This window comes from Mytilus californianus, unplaced genomic scaffold, assembly GCF_021869535.1.
Source record: "Mytilus californianus isolate M0D057914Y unplaced genomic scaffold, xbMytCali1.0.p SCAF_6, whole genome shotgun sequence".
In the NCBI taxonomy this organism is placed as follows: domain Eukaryota; kingdom Metazoa; phylum Mollusca; class Bivalvia; order Mytilida; family Mytilidae; genus Mytilus; species Mytilus californianus.
Genome location: NW_026262712.1, coordinates 77,831,899 through 77,859,191, shown reverse-complemented (window position 1 = coordinate 77,859,191; position 27,293 = coordinate 77,831,899). Strand labels below are relative to the sequence as shown.

The following is a 27,293-nucleotide window of genomic DNA, read 5'->3' as shown; positions in this document are numbered from 1 at the left end:
GCCTGGTCTGCATACATTGAAAAAAATGTGTTTTTGGCTCACCTGGCCAGAAGGGCCAAATGAGCTTTTCTCATCACTTGGTGTCCGTCGTCGTTAACTTTAACAATATCTTCTTCTCTGAAACTACTGATCCAAATTTAACCAAACGTAACTACAATCATCATTAGGGTATCTAGTTTAAAAAATATGACGGATTACCCCAACAGCCAACCAAGGTGGCCGACATGGATAAAAATAGAACATAGGGGTACAATGCAAGTTTTGTCTATTATCTTGAAAACCACTATAAATAGAGAAAATCTGCAGAAATGTTTGGAATGATGAGATCTACCTATTGCCCATTTGCCCCCAAAATGTCAGACTTTTTAACTTTTTAACTTTTTGCCTATTATTTTGAAAATGATGATAGACAGAAACTTTATATAGCAATAATGATCAGCATGATAAGTTCTAGAAAAAGGTTAACATGGTTGAAATTATCTGATGACCCCTTATTGGAGTTATTGCCCTTTATTGACGATGTTTACTAATTTTTTGCGTTTTTGCCTAATATCTGAAAATGTGCAGTAGATAGATAGAAACTTAAATAAGCAAAAATGATCAGCAAGACAAGATCTACAAATAAGTCTTAGTAGTTGAAATCGTCTGACAACCCCTTATTGGAGTTATTGCCCATTAATGATGGTTCTGATCAATTTTTTGCCTTATAGCTGAAAATCTATAATAGATAGATAGAAACTTAAATAAGCAAAAATAATCAGCAAGACAAGATCTACAAATAAATCAACATGGTTTAAATTGTCGGATGATCCCTTATTTGAGTTGTTTTCTTTGATAACGATTTTTATCATTTTTTTTCGTTGTTGCCTACTATCTGAAAAACTACATTAGATAGATAATCAAAAATGATCAGCAAGACTAGATCCACAAAGAAGAGATTTTTTGTCATGAATTCTTTTCTAGACCATAAAGATGGAGAGCATCCATTGTTGAAAATGCACATAGACCTAGGTGAGCTACATAGGCTCTTTAGAGCCTCTAGTTTCATATCATAAACAATTCTGAAGAAAGTATTATAATGTATTTTGAGGCATTTTTTCTTACACTTATCACAAAAGCTTTAAAAATCATTTGCAGTGCTCATCTAATAGGTTTTCCCCTATTGTAATACCAATTGCTTAAATATTTTACCAAATTGCAGTTCGGATTCATCCCTACAAACTAAACTGTTTTACCAGTTGATCTGTTTGTAGAGATGAATTCAAATTGCAATTTTGGGATAATACTGTAGCAATTTGTAATGTGAAAAGGCAAAGCCTATAGGATAAGCACAGTAAAAACATACCAACCATACATTACTGATTCCAGGTACTAAACCAAAGACTTGTCACCTGGAGTCAGAATTATGTGTATGTGTAGGGTGACATGTCTATGTGGGGACTATCACCTTGTGAGCTTGCACGTTAAAAAAATGTGGCTCATTGCGTCGGTCTACAAAGCAAGGTTGAAATTCAAATCACATTATAAACATGTTGCTGTCCTGAAAATGCATTTCACTTACCGCTGGACATAAAACAACCATCATCATCATCATCGTTGTCGTCCTGGTCATCATCTATCATCATCTGTGATCCATCATCATCAATCGTCCTATACTACAAGGGCATCTATTTATTTTGAGTACTCATATGGGTGTTATTTCATTCACATGGTAATCCCTTTCTCTCTGTTGCAGCCTTTTGTAAATTGTCTTGCACATGTTCATTTTTTAAATGAAGACAGAGGGTAGGTACAACAATAAATTTAAATTTAGAGAAAACCCTTTTACTTTTTAAAACAATAGCTGTATGATATCTACTTGAAAGTACAGTGGGTGGTATTGTAGTACAAGAAAGTATATTATAGGCAGATTGATTATTTTGAGTTTACTTGCAGTTATTCATGAGAGCATTCTTTCACAAAATAAGAATCATATGAATGTCCTGATCATCTTTTATGCCTGTATTATAGAGTTGCATCAAAACTTTTGCAGTTTTTTTTACTACTTTTCATGTCTGAAAAATTCTTTTTTAATTTTATGAAGAGCTGTTTTAAAACACAAATTTCTGGTCTTGCTAATCACTTGAAGTACTAGTAAGCTGTTTCACCGGAGTAATATTGTTATCAACATAAGTTCTATGCAACTCTTTAAAATTCAACTGAAAGAGATAACAGGGGAGGACTATGCTATTGATAATAATACTCCACTACATGTTTATGTAACTGAAAAAAAATTTGGGGTGTGATTGCCAATGACACAACTATTCACCAGAGTCCAAATGATGTGCATGTAAGCAATTATAGGTCATCATACAGTCTTCAACAATGAGCAAAATCAATACTGTATAGACAGCTATAAAAGGCCCCAACATGAAAAATGTGAAACAATTCAACCAAGAAAAGTAACAGTGCAATTTATAACAAAAAAAATTACAATCAAGAGTGTACACACTGAAATGTCTTGCCTGCTTTACTGGTCATGCTTGAACTTAAATTGAATCTGTAATATGAAGGTCAGATAACCCCTACCAGACAAACATGTACACCTTACACAAAATATTGCTTATAACATCTGAGAAACAAACCGAATTACTAAGACGCCATGTACATCATGTTATCATTCCATACACCAAATGTAGTTGATTTATTGCATATAGTATCTGAGAAACAGAAATCATTATGAAAACATTTACCAATGAAATATGAAAATGAGGTCAGGTCAGATGAACCCTGCCACAGACATGTTAACCTTACAAATCATTCACAAGACCAAATATAGTTGACCTATTGATGAAAAAATTTGTAAGGGTTCCGCGAAACCCAGTGTCTCGCCTACTTTTGCTGTTAGTCGCAGGCTCAACAAAAATGGGGAAAAATTATGAAAAATTTTCCTCTAGATACTATCTTTTGATTGTAAGAAGTTCTGTTCAAGTTTGGTAAAAATCCAAGAAGGGTTATGAATCTAATAAATGTTTAAAAACTTTAACTGCAGACTGTACATAATGTTAACTGGAATAAAACTAAGTCTATTTATAAGTAATATACGGAAAAACAGGAAATAAATTTTTACAAAACTTCCTTCTAGATACTAGCTTTTGATCATAAACAAGCTTCTGTCCAAGTTTGGTACAAATCCAGGATAGTTTAAGAAAGTTATTAAAATTTTGAAAGCTTTAACCACAGAGTGAATGTTATGTTAACTGGCAGAAAAACTAAGTCCATATATGAGTAAAATACGGATAAACAGGATTTTTGTTTTTTACAAAATGTTCTTCTGGATACTATCTTATGATTATAAACAAGCTTCTGTCCAAGTTTGGTACAAATCTAGGATAGTTTAAGAAAGTTATGAAAATTTGAAAAACTTTAACCAGAGTAAATATTTGTGGACGCCGCCGCCGATGGAATGTAGGATCGCTATGTCTCGCTTTTGCGACAAAAAAAAAACATGAAATCTGAGCATTGACCAATGAACCATGAAATTTGAGTAAAAGTCAAATGAAACTCAGCATTCCAACATGTACACCTAACAATCATTCCATACACCAAATATAGTTGACATACTGCTTATATCCGAGATACACTCAACCTTGATCCTTGTAAGGATCCCATAAACTAATTATAGTTAGTTATTCTATTACTCAAATTGACAAGAGTATTTCACATGACAAAAAATCTACTGAACCATAAAAATGAGGTCGGTCTCGCATTCTGCGACTTTCGTTTTAGGCAAGACGAAAACTGAATAATTGTCGGAGTTTATACACTTTTGTCATGATGAATGTACAAACTTGTACTACTGGCGACTGGTCATTAAGAGCCTTTATTAACCTCGTTCATCTTCAATATTTTCAGAATATGAATATCAATATGATAAAGCTGACATGTCCTCATTCTGAATATATTTGCATGTACTACTGGCGACTGGTCATTAGAAGCCTTTATTAACCTCGTTCTCTTTAATACTTTCAGAATATGAATATCAATATGATAAAGCTGACATGTCATCATTCTGAATATATTTGCATGTACATGTAAGGCCTAAAAAAAAAAATCTGTGTTTCCGGTAACATCATTTTGTTAAATAGGGTCGGTAGGTCGGATTTTTTTTTTTTGACATTGTAAACGAAATCTGGAAAATTATCATGGTTTTTCCAAGTCCGTGTCCCTAATTAGTTTCAAATACCGGAAGTGCGGCCATTTGCAATGTTTTGAAGCACCTGCTGTGCAAATTTCTTGGATTTTAACCTATTTGGAATACCTTTTGACGTAAATAAAATGTTTTACTGGCTTTCTGTGCAGTTAGATAAATAATTATGTCGATTAACAGAAGCCTGTGTCAAAAACAGGGTCGGTTGATACCAATTTTTTTTTTTTTTTTTTGAAGATCGAATAAAAAAATTAGGGTCTGGGCTAAAAAAACAGGGTCGGTCGGGTTACCGGAAACACAGATTTTTTTTTTTACGGCCTAATGTTTTGTTGTTTACATTGAGAAACCAGTCATCTACCATAGTTCCAAGTTTTCTGTTGATTTAATATAAAAATATTATTTGCATCTTTTGAGGTTTAGTTCACGTGTGTATTCCTACTTTTTAAATTTGGATTTTAAGGAAGTATATTTTCCCTCCTTTGAAATTTTTGTCAAAATCTTAGCAAACTTTCCCAAAAAGATGAATGAAAGAACAGGATTTTCAAGATGAGAGCAAAAGCAGATATTACTCACGAAACATAGGCATGCCGTTTCCGATTATGTCAATTTTAGGGCAACCACTGGTGGTAGGTCAATTATGTTTGGTATGCAAAGATGGATGAACATTGAGATTAATAATATGTATATGCTATTAAGGAGATTGTTGACTATTAGCAGGTAATTGCTTTACACCTCGTTTCTATTTATTTCAAGAAGTAAAAGTATCATGCTGCTAATCAACCAGTTCTTAATCCACATCCACATAAACGATGGATATTTAAAAACAAGGAGATGTGATGACAAAAATTATTACTCAAATCCGTCACAAGTTCAAAGAACATAAATGAATAAAATGCTTCGCTGGGCGCAGCTTGATACGACCGCAGAGGTCGAACCCTGAACAGTTGGGGCAAGTATGGACACAACATTCAAGCTTGATACAGCTCTGAATTTGGATTGTGATTAAATATTTGACACAGCATAGGTTTCTGACACAGAAAGAATGTGGTCTAAGAACTTCAATTTTTTTAATTTACCTATTATGGTCCAATGTCCAAAATCAAAATACATGGTTAGATTCAGCATATCAAAGAACCCCATATATTCAATTTTTGTTGAAATCAAACAAAGTTTAATTTTGGACCCCAACTTGGACAAACTTGAAAACTGGTCCCATAATCAAAAATCTAAACACATGTTTAGATTCAGCATATCAAAGTACCCGAAGAATTCAATTTTTGTTAAAATCAAACTAAGTTTAATTTTGGACCCTTTGGACCTTAATGTAGACAAATTTAAAAAACGGGACCCAAAATTAAAAATCTAAAAACACGGTTAGATTTGGCATATCACAGAACCCCAATAATTCAATTTTTGATGAAATCAAACAAAGTTTAATTTTGGACCCTTTTGACCTCAATATAAACCAATTTGATAGCGGGCCCACAAATAAAAAATCTAAATACATGGTAAGATTCAGCATATCAAAGAACCCCATATATTCAACTTTTGTTGAAATCAAACAAAGTTTAATTTTGGACCCCAATTTGGACCAACTTGAAAACTGGGCCAAAAATCTAAAATCTAAATACATGTTTAGATTCAGCATATCAAAGAACCCCATATATTCAATTTTTGTTGAAATCAAACAAAGTTTAATTTTGGACCCCAACTTGGACCAACTTGAAAACTGGGCCCATAATCAAAAATCTAAACACATGTTTAGATTCAGAATATCAAAGAACCCCAAAAATTCAATTTTTGTTAAAATCAAACTACGTTTAATTTTGGACCCTTTGGACCTTAATGTAGACCAATTTAAAAAACAGGACCCAAAATTAAAAATCTAAATACATGGTTAGATTTGGCATATTAAAGAACCCCAATAATTCAATTTTTGATGAAATCAAACAAAGTTTAATTGTGGACCCTTTTGACCTCAATATGAACCAATTTGATAGCGGGCCCACAAATAAAAAATCTAAATACATGGTAAGATTCAGCATATCAAAGAACCCCATATATTCATTTTTTGTTGAAATCAAACAAAGTTTAATTTTGGACCCCAATTTGGACCAACTTGAAAACTGGGCCAAAAATCTAAAATCTAAATACATGTTTAGATTCAGCATATCAAAGAACCCCATATATTCAATTTTTGTTGAAATCAAACAAAGTTTAATTTTGGACCCCAACTTGGACCAACTTGAAAACTGGGCCCATAATCAAAAATCTAAACACATGTTTAGATTCAGCATATCAAAGAACCCTAAGAACTCAATTTTGTTAAAATCAAACTAAGTTTAATTTTGGACCCTTTGGACCTTAATGTAGACCAATTTAAAAAACGGGACCCAAAATTAAAAATCTAAATACACGGTTAGATTCGGCATATCAAAGAACCCCAATAATTCAATTTTTGATGAAATCAAACAAAGTTAAATTTTGGACCCTTTGGACCTCAATGTGGACCAATTTAAAAACGGGGCCCAAAATCCAAAAACTTAATACACGGTTAGATTCAGCATATTAAAGAACCCCAAGAATTCAAGAATAAAACCCCATTGAAATTGATCAAGAAATAAGCAATTTATACGAAGTATCTTCTTTTGCACAATACTGTGCAATTGAATATTTCTTGCTATTGCGCAATACTGTTTAATTGACAATTTCTTGCTATTGCGCAATATTGTGCTATTGGATATTTCTTGCTATTGTGCAATACTGTTAAATTGAAGATTTCTTGCTATTGCGCAATACTGTGCAATTGAAGATTTCTTGCTATTGTGCAATACTGTGCAATTGAAAATTTCTTGCTATTGCACAATACTTATTATATAATAATTTACACATCCTGTTTGGTGTGTATCTCCTACCATATCATTATTATTTGCTTTTAAATATAAATCAGAAATAACCAACTTAAAATGGAAAATTTTAAAAGAAAAAAAAAAGGAATAAAAAAAAAAAAAAAAAAAAAAATCCCCCCCCCCAAATTTTTTGAACCCCCTTATGATTCATCACCCCCAAACTCAATCCCAGCCTTCCCTTTGTGGTATGGTACCTTGCAGTACAATTTCAGAGAGATCCATACACTTGAACACAAGTTATTGTCTGGAAACTAGAAAAATGCTTATTTTTGGCCCCTTTTTGGCCCCCAATTCCTAAACGTTTCGGGCAATTACCCCCAAACTCAATTCCAGCTTTCCCTTTGTGATATGGAACCTTGTAGTACAATTTCAGAAATATCCAAACACTTACACACAAGTTATTGTCATGAAACTAGAAAAATGCTTGTTTTTTGCCCCTTTTTTGGCCCCTAATTCCTAAAATTTTGAGGCAATTACCCCCAAAATCAATTACAGCCTTCCCTTTGTGATATGGAACCTTGTGGTACAATGTCAGAGAGATCCATACACTTACACACAAGTTATTGTCTGAAAGTTACAAAAATGCTTATTTTGGCCCCTTTTTGGCCCCTAATTCCTTAACTGTTGGTACCATAACCCCCAAAATCAATCCCAACCTTCCTTTCGTGGTATTGAACCTGATGGTGAAATTTCATGGAGATCCATTCACTTAAACTAAAGTTAGAGTGCGAAAACCAATGTGTCTTCGGACGACGACGACGACGACAACGACGACGACGACGACGCCAACGTCATACCAATATACGACCAAAAAATTTTTAATTTTTGCGGTCGTATAAAAATCTAATAAATTGAAGATTTTACCCACATCATGCCATATGTACATCTATGTAAAACGTAAAACGTAAATCTAAATATCTATATAGTTTCAGATAGAGAAAATGAAACGTGTAAGGAGTTGTGATGACGAGGATGTTTGGCTGTCAAAATTATCAGGTAAAAGGACACTACTATGAAGGAACTAAATGGACTGAAAATCCTTTATCCATGAACAGCTGGATATTAAGGATTGTTATTATTCCAAATTAGGGAAATTAAACAAAGACATAAATTTATTTAGCCCCATTTTATTTTTCTATTCATCGTCTTCTGATCTCAGTCTGGCATTTGGATTGGTCACTTTGATAGACAACTGCTGAGCACGCTCAACAATTTCTTTTCTTTTTCTGCTAGATACATTGTGGGCAATCTCAGCTGCAAATGTTCTATTCTGCATCAGAAGTACTTCCAATTCCTATTAAAAGAAATGTGAAGAATTTCAGGTAAACTTTTTTCGAAATTGAACTACCAAATTATATTATAAACTCCTTGAAACATGTCCTTTTCAAAAATGTGTACAAAGATATAATAAAATCAAAAAGTACAAAAATAATACTTCTCATACAATAAGTTGCTTTTTGCTAAAATAAAGAAAGGTATGTTAAATTCCCATTAAAAGGTACTTATGGTATGGACTTGTTACTTCATAGTCATCTTTGTTTTGAACCAAGTCAGATGACAATAACAATGGAGATATTCATTACTCCAAGAAAGAAATATGTGTTCTACTTTAGTTATTCAATGAATTACCTCCTTCAGTGTAACAAATGACAGTCCATATTTAAACTATGGATACCCTTTGTACAAAAGTTCCCCATCAATATTAAGGCAAAATAAAGTGTACCACTTCCCTACAGGTGTCAATTATATGCAAGTTTGGATAAATTTTCTTTAGAGCGCGAGAGAAGTTCTTGCAATGAGATGTTGGCTCCCTCTGAAATATACTTCTAACTCCTGCTTGGCTATGGAAAGACCCCCAGAGAGTAAAGTGATTAAATAATTCTGGCAATGAAAAACTTTCTTAATGTATTGTAAGAAGAGGTCAAAGGTGTAAGGATGGCAGATGACAAGAATATTTTTAAGGATTTTCAGATATTTACAAGAAATTCAAAATAAAGTCAACTAGTTTTCATAAAGAAAAATATTAAAATTGTAAAGAAAAAATTGAAAATTCTTAACCAGGTGCAAACAACATAAAAAAATCCACATAATTTTGGAATGAAGATTTGGTCTCTACTTATAAAAATAAGATGTGGTATGATTGCCAATGAGACAACTCTCCACCTCAGACCAAATGACCTAGGAGCTTACAACTATTTTGAATTAGAATTTCATATTTTTTTCTTAATCTTAACTATATACTTAGCATTTCATATTTTTTTCTTAGTCTTATCTGTAAAATTGAAAACTGACAAGTCAGCAAGGGTCTGCTTGCACATTTTTGTCTACATAGTACATGTATCATATTTCATTAAATCCTACCACTATGAATGTTTTGTGTTTTTACTGGCCATATAGAAAATGACTGCTGATACAATTTCTTACACCGCAAATCAATTTGAAATAGCATGTTATACTGACAGTATAATTTTTGTTGAAAACCTAGCACAAACGGACATCTCTCAATTTCTCAAACGAGAAAGTCCGGTAAGGGCTAATTTTGGCCTAAAATTCGAAGTACATCTGATGAAAGGTTTTTAACATTTTTTAAACATTTAAGTTTCTTCTTCAGTCGATTCAATCAGTTTGTGTAAGAGATTTGAACTGATTTGGTCATTCAAGACTCTCAATTCAAGCTTAAATATGAAAAATCTATCAAATATATCAAAAACATCACTTTTCAGATCGTTTTTGTCTAAAATGGAAGTGGCCGCATTCGTGTTCAGTCTAAACCTTTATATATGTTATGTATTATCATCAAATACAACATATATTGGAATATAAGACTAAACACAAGTGCCGCCACTTCTAATTTAGACAAAACAACGTCTAAGAATTAGCACAAATGCTAAAATTGTGGATTTTAGTAATTTTGCATGAATTACTGATGCTAGTACCTGATGCATGTGCATTGTATTGTCAAAAAACAGCCCATATTTATGTAACAAAAGTATTCTACTTTCCAATAAATAGCTTAAAATTTACAATTTTAACAAATTTATAAAATGCTATATTTTGGGACCAAGAAGGGGTCTTACCAGGCCTCCTCCTTTGTGATTTTTTATAAACAGAGCTTTTACTGAAATCTTCCTCCCTCTTGAATTTCACAAATCTAATAAAACTAATGGTCTTTTCAAATAATGTCATTAAAGAATATAAATAAATGTGGATAGTGTCCACATGTGGACACAGATGATGCCCCCGCTTGCATATCATATAGTTATAAAGGGACATAACTGAAGAACGGTAAAAGTGACGCTACCCAAATTTGAACTTGATCTGAGTTTTGTGGTAATAAGCATTGTGTGTAAGTCTCATAACATTTGGTTGAGGCTAACTTAAGTAGAGAACAGAAACTAAAAATTCAGCAATTTTTCTATTTGTAAACACGCATAACTCTAGAACGGTTGTGTATAAGTTTTACAACATTTGGTTGAGACAAACTAAAAAATTCAGCAATATTTATGTTTATAAAGGGACATAACTCTAGAATGGTAAAAGTGTTGCCACCTAATTTCGTACTTAATCTGTATTATGTAGTAATAAGCATTGTGTATAAGTTTCATGACATTTGGTTGAGGCAAACTCAAGTTAGAGAACTGAAACAAAAAAATTGTACTTGATCCTTACTGAGTTTTGTGGTAATGAATATTGTGTATAGGTTTCATAATGTTTGGCTGGGGAAAACTTCAGTTACAGAATGGAAACTAAAAAATTTTGCAATCTTTCTATTTATAAAGGGGCATAACTCAATAATGGTTAAAGTGACACTACCCAAATTCAACTTGATCTGTGTTTTATCAGTGGAAGTCAAAATTAAACATTGCATTGTATAAAGCATTGATTGTAGTTGATTCAACTTTAATCATGGTCAAAGGAAGATAACTCCAATTTTAAAAATATATTATATAAACTTGATATTTAGAAGAAAATAAAAATTTTGCAATTTTTCCTTTTATAAAGGGGCATAACTCTAGATCGCCACCAAAATTCAAACTTGATCTGTGTTTTGTGGTAATAAGCATTGTGTATAAGTTTCATAACATTTGGTTGAGGCAAACTCAAGTTAGAGAACGGAAACCAATTTCGGGACGTACGGACGGACGTACGTACAGACGGACAAGGGTAAAACTTAATGCCCCCTCCGCTACGGCGGGGGCATAAAAATTTCAAAGAACCACAGGTGCATAAGCAGAGTAGTAGTACAATGTAGAAGAAACAGATTTTTGCATTGGTCAGTTTTTTTCATGGTGAAGACTAACAATTTGATTGAAATATTGATCCTGTGTCCAAGCTTCTCTTACAATAATCTGACAACGCTCCATTCTACTATCTGTTTTAAAGACCTTTCTGGATCCTCTTGATTAGTTTTAATAATGCACATCTTTCAAAATTTTAAGGCTAAAATTTCTTTGACTAATGTATAATTACCAGAACAGAAATTATAACAGTGTGTTGTCAGACTTTTATAAGGAAAGTTTACACAGAATCTATTTTAATCAGATTGACGACCCGAGGCAGATTTAAGGGGGGGGGGGGGGCAGCTACATATATGATAAATGCATATACTTTTTACAAGCATCAGTCCAAACTTTAGCTAACTAGGGGCCCCTTTTTTCACAGAAACTCAAAATGTTACCCCACAATACTCATCATATAACAAGCTGAGTTGGGGAGAACAAAAATATAAAACAGAAGAATTTCTCCTATTTGATTACCTTAACATTATGTACAAGGAATTTTTGGAAACCATCAGGCATCAAGTGTCTGGTTTTCTTGTTTGATCCATAACCAATATTTGGCATCAAAAACTGCCCCTTGAAGCGCCTCCTGACTCTGTTGTCAATACCCTTGGGCTTCCTCCAGTTAGTCTGAAAAATATAAATGTATAGTTAGTTAATTAGTTACATACTAATACATACATCAAATAGCTGGAGGAAGGTATCCTAACTTACTGTTAGAACACTTAAATGTGGTTAGTTTGCCCTTGAAATACTTGGGGTACATGTCTGCCCTTAAAATGGGTTATTTTACGGTAAAGACCTTAGGGGCTACATGCATGACCACATACATTTTGAAGAACTATAAAAATTCGGAAAGTTAACTGTGTATGATCTGGTCTTTTTTTAACAAAATCTGTCAATCACTCATTTATTTAAGCTTCAGAAATGCTGTAAATTTTGTTAATTTCATGTGAACTCCATAAATGGAATTCATGACAAAATACTGTTTAAAGACAGCCAACTTCAGAATATAACTTACACATCAAATTATTTCAGTTGAGGGAAAGTTTTTTTATCATCATTTTTGGCTTTTTATACAAGATTTGCATTCTTTATGCTTGAACAAACACAATCTTCTCTATTTACATGCAAACAATACTTAAGAGTAGTGACTAAAAGCATGCAAGACTAACTATCTTTGGTAAACAGGGTTCGACATAAAGTTTCCATTTGTCCAGGACAAGTGAAAGTTACATTTGGACAACCAAAGCAATTGGACAAGTTATTTTCTTCAACCTAAAATAAATTGAATCTGTCATGTTTAAAATTAGGGAGTAATTAACCACATTAAAAAAATCACTTATTAAAGTAATTTGAGTATTTTTCCCTGCCTTCTATTATGAATATTAAACAACTTTGGCCAAAAAATCTTTGTTTGCAGCTTGCTTACATACATGTATATAAATATACCTATTCTATACTTTTGTTACACTAATCAGATTGCTCAATTTTTTATGGCATATCATATGGATGTTAATATTTGTGTTCCAACATTTTCAATTAGGCCAAATTAAACAAAATACTTGTATTTGGAGTTTCCCTACCTACCCTATTTTTAAGCCTCTATATACTCATTATTTTATTGCAAGATAAAAACAAAATTCTTATCTTCCCTTTTTTCAGGGGGGGGGGGGGGGGGGGGGGGAACCCTAAACACAAGTATATTTTTGTTTGGCCCTACTTTTGAAATAGACATGAAAGAAGGAAATTGAAGAGAAACAATTTTTCAATTGATATCAGTATATTGAATATTAACCAAGTCCCAAAAAGAGAGGTGGTTTTGATATGGGTGACAAGTGGATTTAACTTTCATTTCAATTGCAATTGTCTCAAGGGACAAGTTAATAACAAAGTTAATGTTAAACCCTGGTAACATATGAACAGTGGATTAGTATTTATTATAAGATCACGTGTACATGTACTAATTTACCTTCACTTTAACATATCTGTCAGATTGATGTCTGATGAACTTCTTTGTTCTCTTCTTCAACTGTTTATTTTTTACAAGGGGTCTGATCGCCATTTTGGCTAACTAAAACAGAAATGAAAATAAACAATGCAAGATTTTTTTTTAGAATTAAGTCAAATGCATATTCTATAATCACTGACTGAAGAATGTTTTCACTTTTTTTTTACATCCCCACGGTTTTAAATATGCCAACACCTGCTCTTTTAAATATTAAGTGGCATCACTACCTTTTTCAACAAACTAATGCTTTCCAAATCTTCAGATTTTATTGGAACATCACAACGGGTATCCTGATCCGAAATCGAAGAACAATTAATGAAAAGTATGCAACAGAGGGTAGGAAAATCTGGATCGGATTCCCAAAGAAACATAAAATGGTATTCCAGATTTTACTGACCCACCATTACTTACTTTACATTAATTGTTCCTCCAGATTCAGATCCCTCCGCATAAATACAGATCAGGATACCTGGTGTGAACATGTCATGCTTTATATCTAAAAACAACATGACACTATAGATTTCTGTAGATCTTTGTAGTATTGGAAAATAAACTGTTTCATCAGGTTCTAAAATGTTTACAAATTTAAGTGTCAATGCCAAAAAGTCAAAATATTGGAATTTGTATATTTATCGTTTTATAATTACATTATACTGCAAGACTATTTTATGGTTATTTTGCTAGCGATCATCATTTTCGCCATTAACGAAAATTTTTGAAATGATGAAAGTATTTCTGATCGATTTCGTCACTTAAATTTGTAACAGTAAAAATATAAATTGTGCAAAATTTTACCTGGTGACAAGTTTATGACAAGTTTACGACCCCAAGCTAATTGACGGATACAACAGGTCTCATAATTTATTGTTACAGATAATCCTATCAGTTAGGTCAATAATGATCATCAAAATTAATTAAACACAGATGTACACATATAGAATCAGCGAGTCGGCATTTCGTCATTTCATATGAATTCTTCATACCACATGTTTGCCGTAGTTTCATGATGAAAACGTAATGAACTTAAACATATTGTTTTGTCTTTGCCTGCCGTCACTTGTGACAGATTCTTATATGACGTTCTACTTCAGCTTTGGAAACAAAGCCATGTTCTAATTTGAATAAAACATGGGCTGCACGTGACTTTGAATTGATAAGCAATTTTCAATGTTAAGTTTTCTTATTTAGTTTGATAGGATCTACTTGTGATAGATCAATGATATTAGTATAAAGTTGCATTACTATCAGTACATACCCTGCTATTATAGAAGAAAAGTAATTAACATGATTAAGATGTCCATCAACAAATATACAGACATCAAGGATAAATATAAATGTTAGTCAAAAGACAGCCAATTTCAGAATAAAACTTACACATCATAATATTTCAGTTGAGGGAAAGTTTTGTATCATCATTGTTGGCTTAAAATGTTGGGCAATAATTACAAAACAATTGTTATGTCATGAAGAAATTATTTTTAAAGAACAACATGCATAACTACTCAAGATGCAATCAAATTGAACACTTTTCCGATAATTTCGGATGATAGGGTGCCAAAATGGAGCTTTTTTTCAAGAGTTACTAGAACATTTCTGCCTCTGGTAAATTTTACTCATCTCGGTTTCACTTTCACTGTTTCAGCCAAGAAGGCTATTACTTTTTTTTTAACATTTTTTTGGTATGTTATACAGCAGTGATAAAGTAATGAAATTAACGATTACTTTAAAACAAATGACACATTAATTTACATTTGGTAAAATGTTACCAATTACACGGACAATTTTAGTTATCAATGTTGGCCATGGGTTACTTGGTAAGTGCATACACGATTATCATGTGGCAGAAATAGGGTTTTAAATATTTAAAAGTCATCATAATGAACATAGTGTTTAATTCTACAATTTGTTTAGTCAAAACATAGTATTTTAATAACAGATTTGTGTGGATTTTAAAGTAAATTCAATAACAGTCATACTTTTATAATATTACCGGAAAAGGAAGCTTTGTATGAACGATAACTCTATCTTCCTATTGGGATACGCCTAATAACCTGTTTGAGACTAAAAAAATCATTACAAATCACGTTCCATTTTTAGCCACTATACATAATAGTATATAGTTTCTTCAACTAGTTTTTGTATTACAAACTACTATCTGAATGGTCATAATAATAAAAATATATGTGACACGAATATGAGTCGGCTTGACACGTGTTTCTTATCTTGGTATGCCTGCATGTACCAAATTAGGAATATGACAGTTGTTTTCCATTCGTTTGATGTGTTTGAGCATTGGATTTGATACGGGACTTTTCGTTTTGAAAATTCCTTGGAGTTTTCGTAATCCCCTTATTGCGTTTTCGAATTCGCGTTTTCGACCTATAGAAAACGCGAAAACGCGAAATGGTCTTAATTATCAGGCCACCATATAAAACTGAAATATCTAAATCTTAAAATGGACAGTTATTGCTGTTTATATTGGATTTATTTTTGGATATATTTCGGCAGTATATTTAGAGACTTCTTGATTATTTAACAAAAAATATGTCATCAATATAACGGTATGTGTTGTTTAATTTAGCAATTAAATGGAATTGGTCATAAACTGATTCATAACAATACAGGAACAAGTCTGCTATATTAAGGGGGCGCAATTAGTGCCTATTGGAATACATATAACCTGTCGATTAACTTTATTGTCCAAACTTACAGTCAATGTTGTTAAGGAGAAATTTTACAGCTTCGGATCATCCGTCATCACACTTCAAACTTAGTATATTACCCAGAGGAGGGACGACACTCTGCACACGGCACGCAGATTTGTCTTATATTATTGATCAATCGATCGCAGTGAAAACGTGTCATTTTTTACAAGCAGTTCGTGGCGTGAACATCACCTGGACGTTCGAAATTTGTTAACTGAGATTATAAATATAAAAAGTTATATACAGTTGTAATGGTCATACAATATACATTCATGTACACATAATAAACGAATTTGGTAATTGTCATTATTTGTCGGGAATATATATACTTGTCATACTTACTCCGAGGGCTTATTTCATACGGCATGGTCATTAATAGAATTCATTTGATTGATTTTAAGTTTTATCTGAGACCAAATTTATTTATTACAAAATTATAAATATTGTTTTCATTCCTCATTTATCTGTACCAAAAAAACCGAGAAAACACAATAAGATAACGAAGCTGACCAATACACAAATTCTACACAATTTAAAAAGTTATTTTATTACATGGTTTTTCGATTGATACATTTTCATTTTATCTTGAATATAATCAAATACACAGAAAAAGTAGTTTTTATGCCATAGGGTTACGTATTTACTCACGTATTTGACAAATATATTTGGACATTTTATTTGAAAATCGTCGTTTTTTGCGTCGTACTATGCAGCAACGGATGGAGACTTAAGGAGACCTTTTATGTGTTAGGTTGTATGAACAATATTCTTTAACTGTTACAAATGTTAATGATTTCTACTGGCGAACTAACGAAATATTAACAAAAACTTGTGCCTCGTATTTTTATAGACATCGAATAAAATTCCCGCCATTACGGATTATAATCTTCAAACATACAATTTATCCCAAAAAAGTAAAAATACATTATTTTTTTTTTTAAGTAAAAGTTATTTTCGATCATCAATAAATCTTTCTCTGTGAAAACTTGCTATATTTTCCAGGAATGCAGTAGAGTATATTTGATTTTAAAACATGTACAAATCGACTCTTTCACAATATTTAAATGATTGCCAAACGGAAGCAGAAATCGTACCACGTGACATGAAAAGTTTTGCACACGGCACCTACACTATCGTCCCTCCTCTATATATTACCAAAGATTTGTATATACAAATAATTCTTTAAATCAGTTCATTGGTTTTATTATAGACTTCTATAAAACACAATATGTGCTATAGTATTCTCAGGTTTCGTATAAGTTTTTCCTTCCTTAACTTTTCATCGCGGGTCCATTCGGAACGCAGGTTATACAAGAAAAAAGTAAAATTACTAAAAATACGGAATATTTATCAACAAGGTCCTGGTATCTTCCGATGAACTTTTTTTTAGGACGAGTCGCTCTTTGACATAACCCTGGTTCATCAACTTTCTGCTCAGACACTGGTGACGTTTTATAAAGTATGAGTAGCAGCTACAAGCTCTAGATTACCGAATGAGTTGGGAAATGTAAATCCCATATGCAGGTGAAGTTGGTATATTGCTACTAAGGTGGGGGGAAATTGATAATTTCAAAATTAAAATCGTCTCGTTTGTCATAGATTCTGGTACTGAGATGACCGCTTCTGTCAAATTCGAGGTATAAGTCTAAAAATGAGGCAGAGGAAGCCGCCCGTGTCTGTTGTTTCTCAAGTTAATTTCTAGTTCTGGAGGATATATTATTAATGGAACACAATCAGAAAATTTTGGATTGTTAATGGAAAGAACATCATCAATATATCTGAAAGTGAAATTAAATGATCTGGTTTCTTTGATCTTGTTTTTGACAATTGTCTGAAGGAACTCCGACTCATATGAAAATAAGAAGAGGTCGGCAAGGAGAGGTGCACAGTTCGTTCCCATAGGAATGCCGACCATTTGTTAAAAAAGTCTACCTCCAAATTCAACAAATATGTTGTCAATAAGAAACTGGAGCATACTGATTACTTGTTTCTATGTATAGCATGTTTTACCTTTTTATATTGAAAAGCATTGTGAATTATTTCTTTTAGACGATTTTTCAATTTCACATGGAGAATGGTGGTATACAGGGTTGAAAAATCAAAAGTTTTGATAGAATTAATTTCAGAGAAAGATCGAGATTTAAAATTATCCAGAAGTTCTTTAGAGTTTTTTTAGAATCCACATATGGTTAATACCACTACGCGAGTAAACAGTTTCACAGTATTTCTAAAGACCCTCTTTCACTGCGGACAGAATTTTTGTCAATCTAATGGACAATTCCTTTGTAGAACATGCAGATGAGCCGGCAATGTACCGTTGTTTGTACGGAATTTTGTGAAGCTTAGGTTTCCAATACAAACAAGGTAAGTCCTCAGATTTGCTGTTCAATGTAATGTTCATTGAAGCCATGAAGGACTTATGATTCGCCAACATCTCATCCTTGTCAAATGATATGTTTTTGTATGTGGGATTACCTGAGTGCTCATTTAATTCCCAATTCTTTTATAAGACACTCGTAGTAGTACGATTTACACATAAAGACAATATTATTTGAAGCTTTGTCCGCAGGAACAACAACATATTTATCTCTTTGTCTCTGAAAACGGACTTTGATCGATCATTCACACAGTTTTTCAACTTAAGTATTCGACGTTCTATCAGAGACCTGAATGTATTGACCCATTCTGACAAAGTGTCCAGTTCAACTTATTCTCGTTTAGCCCATGGTCTGACGTAGTCCTCAATGGAATCCATAATTATTTTGAAGGTGTGGTTCCAATTGATGTGTTGGGGTTTTCTGAACTTAAGACCATGAGATATCACATTTCGGAGATGTTCATGTTGAATTATGTTTAGATCCCCAGTACTATAGATGTTATTGCTATACACCTATGAACATTCACGGTCTTACATTTTTTTTATACCTATACTTTGGCATTGAAAAAGATCATGTTTTTCTCTGACTGTCTATGGCGTCTCCACACTAAATCCATCGGATGTTGGATGTTTACTGATTGATATTTTAGTCTTAGATACATGATTTTTTATTAGTTGTTATTATCTTTGAAATAGCTTTCAGTAATTGCGAGTACTCTAGGATCTCTACTTTGTGTCTTTTGTGTTTTGTGTTTTTGTAAGTTGTTTTGATGATTGGTGTAGATCTGATGAGTTAACCCTTTTCAACTGATTTATATAGTTTGCTCTTATGTTGTGCTGTTTCATCCCTATCCAAGGTTAGGGGGACTCACAAACATGTTTAACCACGCCATATTCTGTATGTTCTTGTCCCAAGTCAGGAGCTTGAAATTTAGTGGTTATTTGTCGTTTGTTGTTGTATATCATATTTGTTTTTCGTTTATTGTTTTGTACATAAATCTGGCCGTTAGTTTTCTCGTTTGCATTGTATAACATTTGTCATTTCGGGGCCTTTTATAGTTTGCTGTGCAGGTATAGGCTTTGGTCATTGTTGAAGCCGTATGGTTACCTATAGCTAAATACTTCTAGGTCGTTTGGTATCGGGTGGAGAGTTGTCTCGTTGGAATTCATACCACACTCATAAGCCCGACCAGCTCTGTAAGGGAAACCTATTTCTATAGCTTTTCTGAGTGGGTTCCCGAAAGAGTTTTACAAAATAACTTATTCAGTTATCCCAAGGAAGTAATATCGTTCTGTGATTTTGAAATCACACGGAAAAAGTCGTAAGAAGACAAACATGGAAATAAAACCGATCAGAATTTTCTAAATAAACTAGTAAACTATGTTTACATGTAATAAATATCAATCATATAGTGAAAATTTACAAGACGGAAAGTGAAGCCACTACAAAGACCAGTAAAAGAATAGATATATTGCTTCCATCTCTCACAAAGCTGAATAAAAAGTAAATTCACTCTTTTTTCTATTCTTATGATATTTTGATTAAAGTATGTTATTTGCATGTGTTCCTTAAATTTACCCGTTATAAAAGTCATTGCCCCCAAATGACAGGTTTTAATAACTTATTATTTTTGTCCTCTATTTTGAACTATTAAAGATAGACAGAAAAAAGTAAAATAACAAAAATACCGAATTCCAAGAAAAATTCAAAACGGAAAGTCCTTTATCAAATGGCAAAATCAAAAGCTCAAACACACAAAACAAAAGGAAAACAACTGTCATATTCCTGACTTGGTACAGAAATGGCAAACAATAAAAATTATCAGCAATTATCAGCAATACAAGATCTATTATGGTCAAGGAACAGTAAATGGGCTAATTGCTTAAATCCACCTTATTTGAACTTTGGTGGATAGTTGTCTCATAGGCAGTCATAGCACATCTCCTTATTTTTACATATCACAGCTTATGGTAAAATTATGCATACAACTTTGGCTCGTTGAGCTTTAACTAAAAATCGAAAAGATAGATATTTCTGATTGAACTATTTCAAAGAAGGTGAACATAGACAGTCTTAGATATTTTAGTCTTAGTTATATGATTTTTTTATTATTTGTTATTGACTTTAAACTAGCTGTCAGTAACTACGAGTACTCTCAGATCTGTACTTCGTGTCTGTTTTTTGTGAGAGATGTATAAATTCCCTGCCACGTCCACTTTGTGTTTTCTTTAGATGTTTTCTACTTTGTATCAACTGATTTTTATAGTTTGTTCTTATGTTGAATTGTTAATCCATTGTCCCAGATTAGGGGAGTGTTTGGCATCAGCAATCATGTTTAACCCCGCCACATTATATGTGTTCCTGGCCAAAGTTAGGAACCTGTAGTTGAGTGGTTGTCGTTTTTTGCTGTTTCTCATATATGTTTTTCGTTTATTGTTTTTCATAGTTTGTTTTTGTGTTGTGCCGTTGCGCCACTGTTCAAGGTTACGGGGAGAGTTAGTGCCAGCAAACATGTTTAAGTTATAACCCCTCCCAAGTCAGGAGCCTAGCTGTATTTCAGTTGTTGTCGTTGGTTCATGTCTTTCATATTTGTTTTTTCGTAATTTTGTTGTTATAAATTAGGCCGTTAGTTTTCTCAATTGAATTGTTTCGTGTTTTTCATGTAGGGGCACTTTATAGTCTACTATACGGTATGGTTTTTCTCATTGATGAAGGCCGTACGGTTGTCTATAATTACTTACATCCACTCCATTTGAACTTTGGTGTATAGTTGTCTCTATGGCCAGGGGCGGATCCAGGATTTTGGAAAGGGGGGGCGTAGTATAAAAGTTCGCCGAGCGGAGCGAGGCGAAATTTATTTTGGACCTTTTTTTTGGCTAAAAAACATAAAATAAGTGTAAAATGCATTTTATAGTTAAAGTGTAGGGGTTGGACATTTTTGGTGCCTATTCTCTCCATCAATTGTCTATTATGAAATGATTGGATGGATCCAAAGCTATGAACTAATTAATATATTTGATGCGGGATTTGTCAGTAAAAATGGACATGGAAAATTCTCGTTTGTTGTATGGTTAGTTAGCATAACCTCACAGATTTCTTGTTGTAAACAAGATATACGGCTATTCAATGAAATTTACAATACGACCGACACGAAGAAAGACAAACAAGCAATTTTCATCCAAATGTTTGGTTGAAATGTTTCACCCAACAAGGGAAGTGAGGGGTTCCAAATCAACCAAAGGCTATGAATGAGTCGGAAATGACAATGAAGTTGTGAATGACGGTCGACACATGGAGACATATAGGCCACACCCAGCAGGCAGGTTGCAGTCGGGCCTTGAAAAAAGTATTCAGTATATCAGTTCGGCGAAACAGACATTCCGGTCAGATATGGGATTCACATGCAACCCCAACCCCCCCCCCCCCCCCACCCCCCTAAAAAAATTACGCCCGTTTTTCATTCATCATGTTCATTTAATGCTAATAATTCTGTTGAAAATATTTTTTTCTAATAGCAAAAAAGTGAACAAGATTATTGTTTTCAATACAGATACGGCCAGAATTTTTGTTTAGGCAAAAATCAGGGTCAGAATTTTTTCTCTAAAATATCTCAGACTGCCCCCTCAGATCAAATGGTCCGTACCTTAGACTTTAAATCTATATCTAGAGCTTACTGACTGGGCATCATGCACTATTCAGCAATGTTATTAATGGGCTGGGGCGTGTGGGGTTAAACATGTTTTCGTAGGTAAATAATATTGCTGTGGAACTTTTTTTTTATGAGAGTATAATAGAGTATTACTTTCTGTTGGGTGGAATTGTGAAATAGAAGTCAATACGTTCTTGCTCAATACTTTGTCGCTTTGAAGGCGTCATGCTTGTCATCTTCAGCCTAAGCAATGTGTTACTGTAATTTGAATTTCAAAATGACTGAGTGACGTTTTTTTCGACGAACTGGTCAACTCCACCCTAGAGAATCACATGACTTTGACATAATCAATAATATATTACAGTAAATACGAGCAAAAAATATCTTTATAAGTAAAGAATTGTCGCATAAAAATTAAATACACGGGAAATGGTAAAGTTCACGAAGTCTAGTCTGATTAATCATTTTACAAAAAAAAAAAAAAGTGCAAGCAAAGGGGGGGCGTACGCCCTCTACGCTCCCCTCTGGATCCGCCACTGCAGTCTACAGTGAATAAACTAAAATTCCACTATTAAACTGGAATAGGATACCAGTTACAGGATACGTACCCATGATTGAAGTCTCTGAATAAATTTACCATCTTTTTAAATGGGATATTGTGTAAGTGATAAATTAGTCCTGGTAAAATGTGTCCGGGCGGACAAATATTACTAGTATAAAAAGTCCATGGTTACAGAATTTACTAGTATATTTAGTCCGATGTCAGTTATTTATGTCCCCAGACTCATTTTCCTAGGAATTTATGTCCATGTCATCAATATTCCTAGGTAAAAACGTCCATGTCCTTTATTTTAATAGGAAACTGTGTAATAAAAGAAATCATTTACATGTAAACAATGGAATATTTAATTCTTATGTTTTAATGTTGTTTAACAGTTGTGCATTAATCTTTTAGTAAAATTTATGTGCCCAGACTAAATTTCCTAGGAAATCCTGTCCAGGCCATTAATATTGCTAAGTAAACACAACCATGTTCATTATTTGATAAGACAATTTGTAATGAGAGAAATCATTTACATGTGAACAATGGAATTTTTAATTATGTTTCAATGCTGTTATACAGTTGTGCATTAATCTTTTAATAAAATTTATCTGCCCAGACTAATTTTCCTAGGAATTCATGTCCATGCAGGCCATTCAATATTCCTAGGTAAAAACGTCCATGTCCTTTATTTTTATAGGAAATTTTGTAATGAAAGAAATAATTTAAATGTAAACAATGGAATTTGTAACTTATATGTTTTTAAATTGTTTAACAGTTGTGCATTGATATTTCACTATTTTATCAAAATATGGGTGTTTTTTAATAATTAAACGGACTTTTTTTCCTAGGAAAATTAATATCACAGACTTTTATGATGTACATAATCACAAATGTTCCTTTCTTGATTTTGATATTGATTAATTTAAGTAATGTCTTAAGAAATAAACTTCTAAGGGACCTTTTTCATACAAAAAAGGAGAAAACAGAAATATAAATAAATTCCTAGGAAAATAGGTGCCAGACATATTTTACTAGCTACGGACTTATTTTCCCAGGAAAATTTATCCAGGGACTTAATTTCCTAGTAAAATTATGGTCACGGACTTGATTACCTAGGAAAAATGTCCGGCGGACAAATTTTACTACCGGACCAAATTTACTATTACAATTGTACCAAGGAATTGAATATAATCAATCTTAAGTTAAGATGAAAATGACATATATGACAAGGTTGCTGATTGAATCTTGGATCATGGCATACGTATCTGAAACTATAATCAGATGTCTATTATTTAACAGGTATGATTAAAAACCAAAGTCGTAAATGCACCAGATATTTGTCAAATCTATTTATCTCTTTGTGAAATATAGCTTAAGCATCATAGCTTTAGGCATATTTTTTGTTTAAAAATATATATGATTGGGTATAATTTATAAAATATATATCTCTAATTTCGATATACTGCTATATAAGAGCATGCGAGTTAATATAGATATGAATTTTAATTTTATTTGTATGTAAATTTTTTTTAATGATCAAAATATATAAAAATGGTACGGTGGGGTACCCAATATCCGAACTGCTGCAACAAAAAGGTCAAAATGCCATCCCGATGGAACACTCATACCCAAAGATTTGAAATTCAAGGATGTTTATCTATAAGTCGGCCTAAACACGCGAAGGACTTACAAATCTCTACTTAAGCCCAATAACTCCTATAAGGAGATGATTGATATGTTTACCGTATTACTGAAAAACCTTGAATTGCTTTTATTTTTTTCCGTGTACAGTAGTTTCTATCTATTAATAATATTTTCTAATATAAATTGGCAAACAAGCTAACATGTTTCAAAAATTGTAAGTAAAGGGCAATGACTCATGTGAGGAGTCGGGTACTAGTTTCAGTGATTTGACATTTTTGTAGATCTTGTATATTGCTGATCATTTTTGCAAATTACATTATCTGCCAATTTATAATAATCAGTTTTCATGACCGAAGGCAAATACGCAAAAAAAATGTGTCAAAATCGTCATTAAAGGGCAACAACGTCTAACATGAGATAGTCAAGAAACAGTTTCTATCATATTGGCATTTTTTGTAAATCTTGTATTTGCTGTGTACAGATTCTGTCTATCTTTAACAGCTTTCCAAACTTGATAATAGGCACTTATTATAAAATTCGTTATATAAACGCCATTTAAGGTCAATAAATCCTATAAGGTATCAATTTATGGTGTCAGTCATATTTGCAATATAAACTCAAGTTACAGTAAATGAGCTACGTCACAGAAAACGTACATTTATGTATCAACAACATATACACAATTGTTTAGGAAAAAGTCTATGAATTTGAAATTGATGATTTGATGATTTTAAGACAACTTTATGAACGTTTTTCGCCTATTCTATGTCAGCGGCTTTCTTATGTACAGTGAGTCAGACTCACTGTACAGTACTGTAGCTTTCGACAAAAACTCACTGCAAAAAACTGAGACTACTATTTATTATCTGGGACTATTATATTAATAGTCCCAGATATTATATAACGGACAGGACAGACAAAAACAAAAATTATCAGTCTTTCGGTCAGACTGAATAAAAATAGTTATCTAATACTCTTGTATGTAAAAGAGTTAATTATGTTCTTTCCGATTTCTTAATTGATATCATTCTAGGCAGCAGTCAACAATCTAAGTAAACCAATGATGTTTTATTTGTATTTTAAAATTCGATCTATGACTTTTGAAAGATTTGAAAATCTCCCAACATTTGTCGACAATGCGTCACATCCTCTTTCGAAATAACCGTTGCGCATTTCGATCACGCATCTGGAACCCAGTATATTTATGTCGACTGCAACCGAAAGTAAACTTGACAGCAAATTTTATAACAATAACTGTTGCCTTCGATTTGTTGCATAAAGAATAACATTACATCATTTTCCAACATTCTAGTGAGGCACTGCAAAATGTTGAATCTGAGTGCAAAAACAAAACATCATTCCAAGACGAACCGATCCGACAAGTAAAAATGCATCAGAGAAAGTAGGACACAACCTCGTTTTCGTATCTATGGATGTCTTCGTGAGAAACCATCATGTGGACAAAAACACTTTTTATGACAATGTCATTTTATTTTACACATAATAGTCAGTCATAACTGTTACATTGTAAACATATTATTACCTATATGCACACATGATAGTATAAATTTAATGTGTCAAAGTATATATCGACATTTTTAATCAGTATCTCTTACTGTTTATGATAGTAAAACGTAAAAAAATGCCATTACAATAGAGTTGATGATCTCATGGTGATATCATTCCTTGAAGTTTTGCCCACTTATATCGGATGACTGTACCATCACAGATAATTTTCAAAGAATTTTTAATTGACAGTACAATTAGAAATTCAGAGTGAAGGGATTTAAAAAACGAGGATAAACAAATTTCTTAGCACAGATTATATTCATTATTTTGACATTGAACTCTCCAAATGAAACTCTAAACCTGTGAGAAACATGTGATTTTTAAGTGCATTGAAATATTTTACAAATGTCGCTTTATAACTTCCTGGATTCTGCAAATAGTTTGCATGATGAAGGTCATTAATTGATACAATCGTACATTATAACATTATTTATCTCATTTCCAAAACACTTCTACAGAACATTTAACAGGACAATATTCAACTAATGCTAAAATTGTGATGACTTGAAGCACATGTCACGGAAAAGTAAACCAGGAAATTCTGCTGCTGCTGAGAGATTGGCAGACTATACTGGTGAAACAGCAATGCCTTTTCCAGGCCCTGGAATGGGGTCCTCAGGGTCAGGTTCAGGATCGTTTGATCATGAGGAATATGCTCATGGTGGAGCTACTATGGTCAGTGTTGCTAGTGATACCAATGATTTAGATGACATGTCTTCATCTTTGGATGAAATGGATATTCAGCGAGACATATCAAAGGTATAACAAGGCCAGATGAATATAATCTTTTTGTCTTAGCTCTGTACACTTAGCTCTGCTAATATTGTTTGAATTTGTGCAAAAATATATGTAACAGTATAGATGTATATTTATACTAGGCTTCTTACTGCTGCATGTCACGATATAGCTAATACATTTACCTTTTGCTTGGTTATTATACCACTTGGTGAAATTTATCCCAATGATAACATTTCCCTAATGTTGAGTGGTAATCAGAAGTAAAAGTTGCTCTACGTGTCTCCATGAGTTAAATGCAGCTATTTTCTTCTGGTTTGTTGATTTAAAGGTGTAGAAACTTCAGTTCAAATTTTTTTTAACACATCTAATGCATAGGCGTTCCATAGCTGGTTTTGATTTCCTCTTTTCCAATAGAAGTTAAAAATAAATTTAATCAGCAAAAAACATCCAAATTCATGATTCAAAAATCAGCCTTAAAAAATAGAGAGATCTGATTGGAGTACTACTTGTAACACATGACTAAAATATGTAAGCAATCTTTGTATTTTTATTTTTCGTCTGATATTATAAATAGATCTATAATCATGATAATTGGTAAAAAATGTAAATCAAATCAAATCAAATAATTTTATTGGTGTATTTTCCAATACAGGCATGACAGGAATGATACCAGCTGA

The 27,293-nt window shown here is 32.8% G+C and overlaps 2 protein-coding genes across 2 annotated transcripts in view; one reads left to right on the top strand and one right to left on the bottom strand.

Moving 5' to 3' along the window:
* Positions 1–8,209: 8,209 nt before the first annotated feature.
* Positions 8,210–13,496, bottom strand: LOC127704862 (60S ribosomal protein L32-like). The gene is made up of 3 exons (XM_052209086.1): positions 13,351–13,496; positions 11,856–12,008; positions 8,210–8,392 (listed from the first exon to the last, which is right to left on the bottom strand). Exons 1-3 carry the CDS (start codon positions 13,441–13,443, stop codon positions 8,234–8,236), a joined length of 405 nt encoding a protein of 134 aa, XP_052065046.1. The 5' UTR covers positions 13,444–13,496; the 3' UTR covers positions 8,210–8,233.
* Positions 13,497–25,487: 11,991 nt separating this feature from the next.
* Positions 25,488–27,293, top strand: part of LOC127706477 (leucine-rich repeat protein SHOC-2-like) — a 31,332-nt gene continuing 29,526 nt past the window's right edge. Inside the window, exon 1 of the mRNA XM_052211131.1 lies at positions 25,488–26,637. Coding sequence (XP_052067091.1) covers positions 26,392–26,637 — 246 coding nt within the window. The 5' untranslated portion in view covers positions 25,488–26,391. The remainder of the gene's footprint in view (positions 26,638–27,293) is intronic.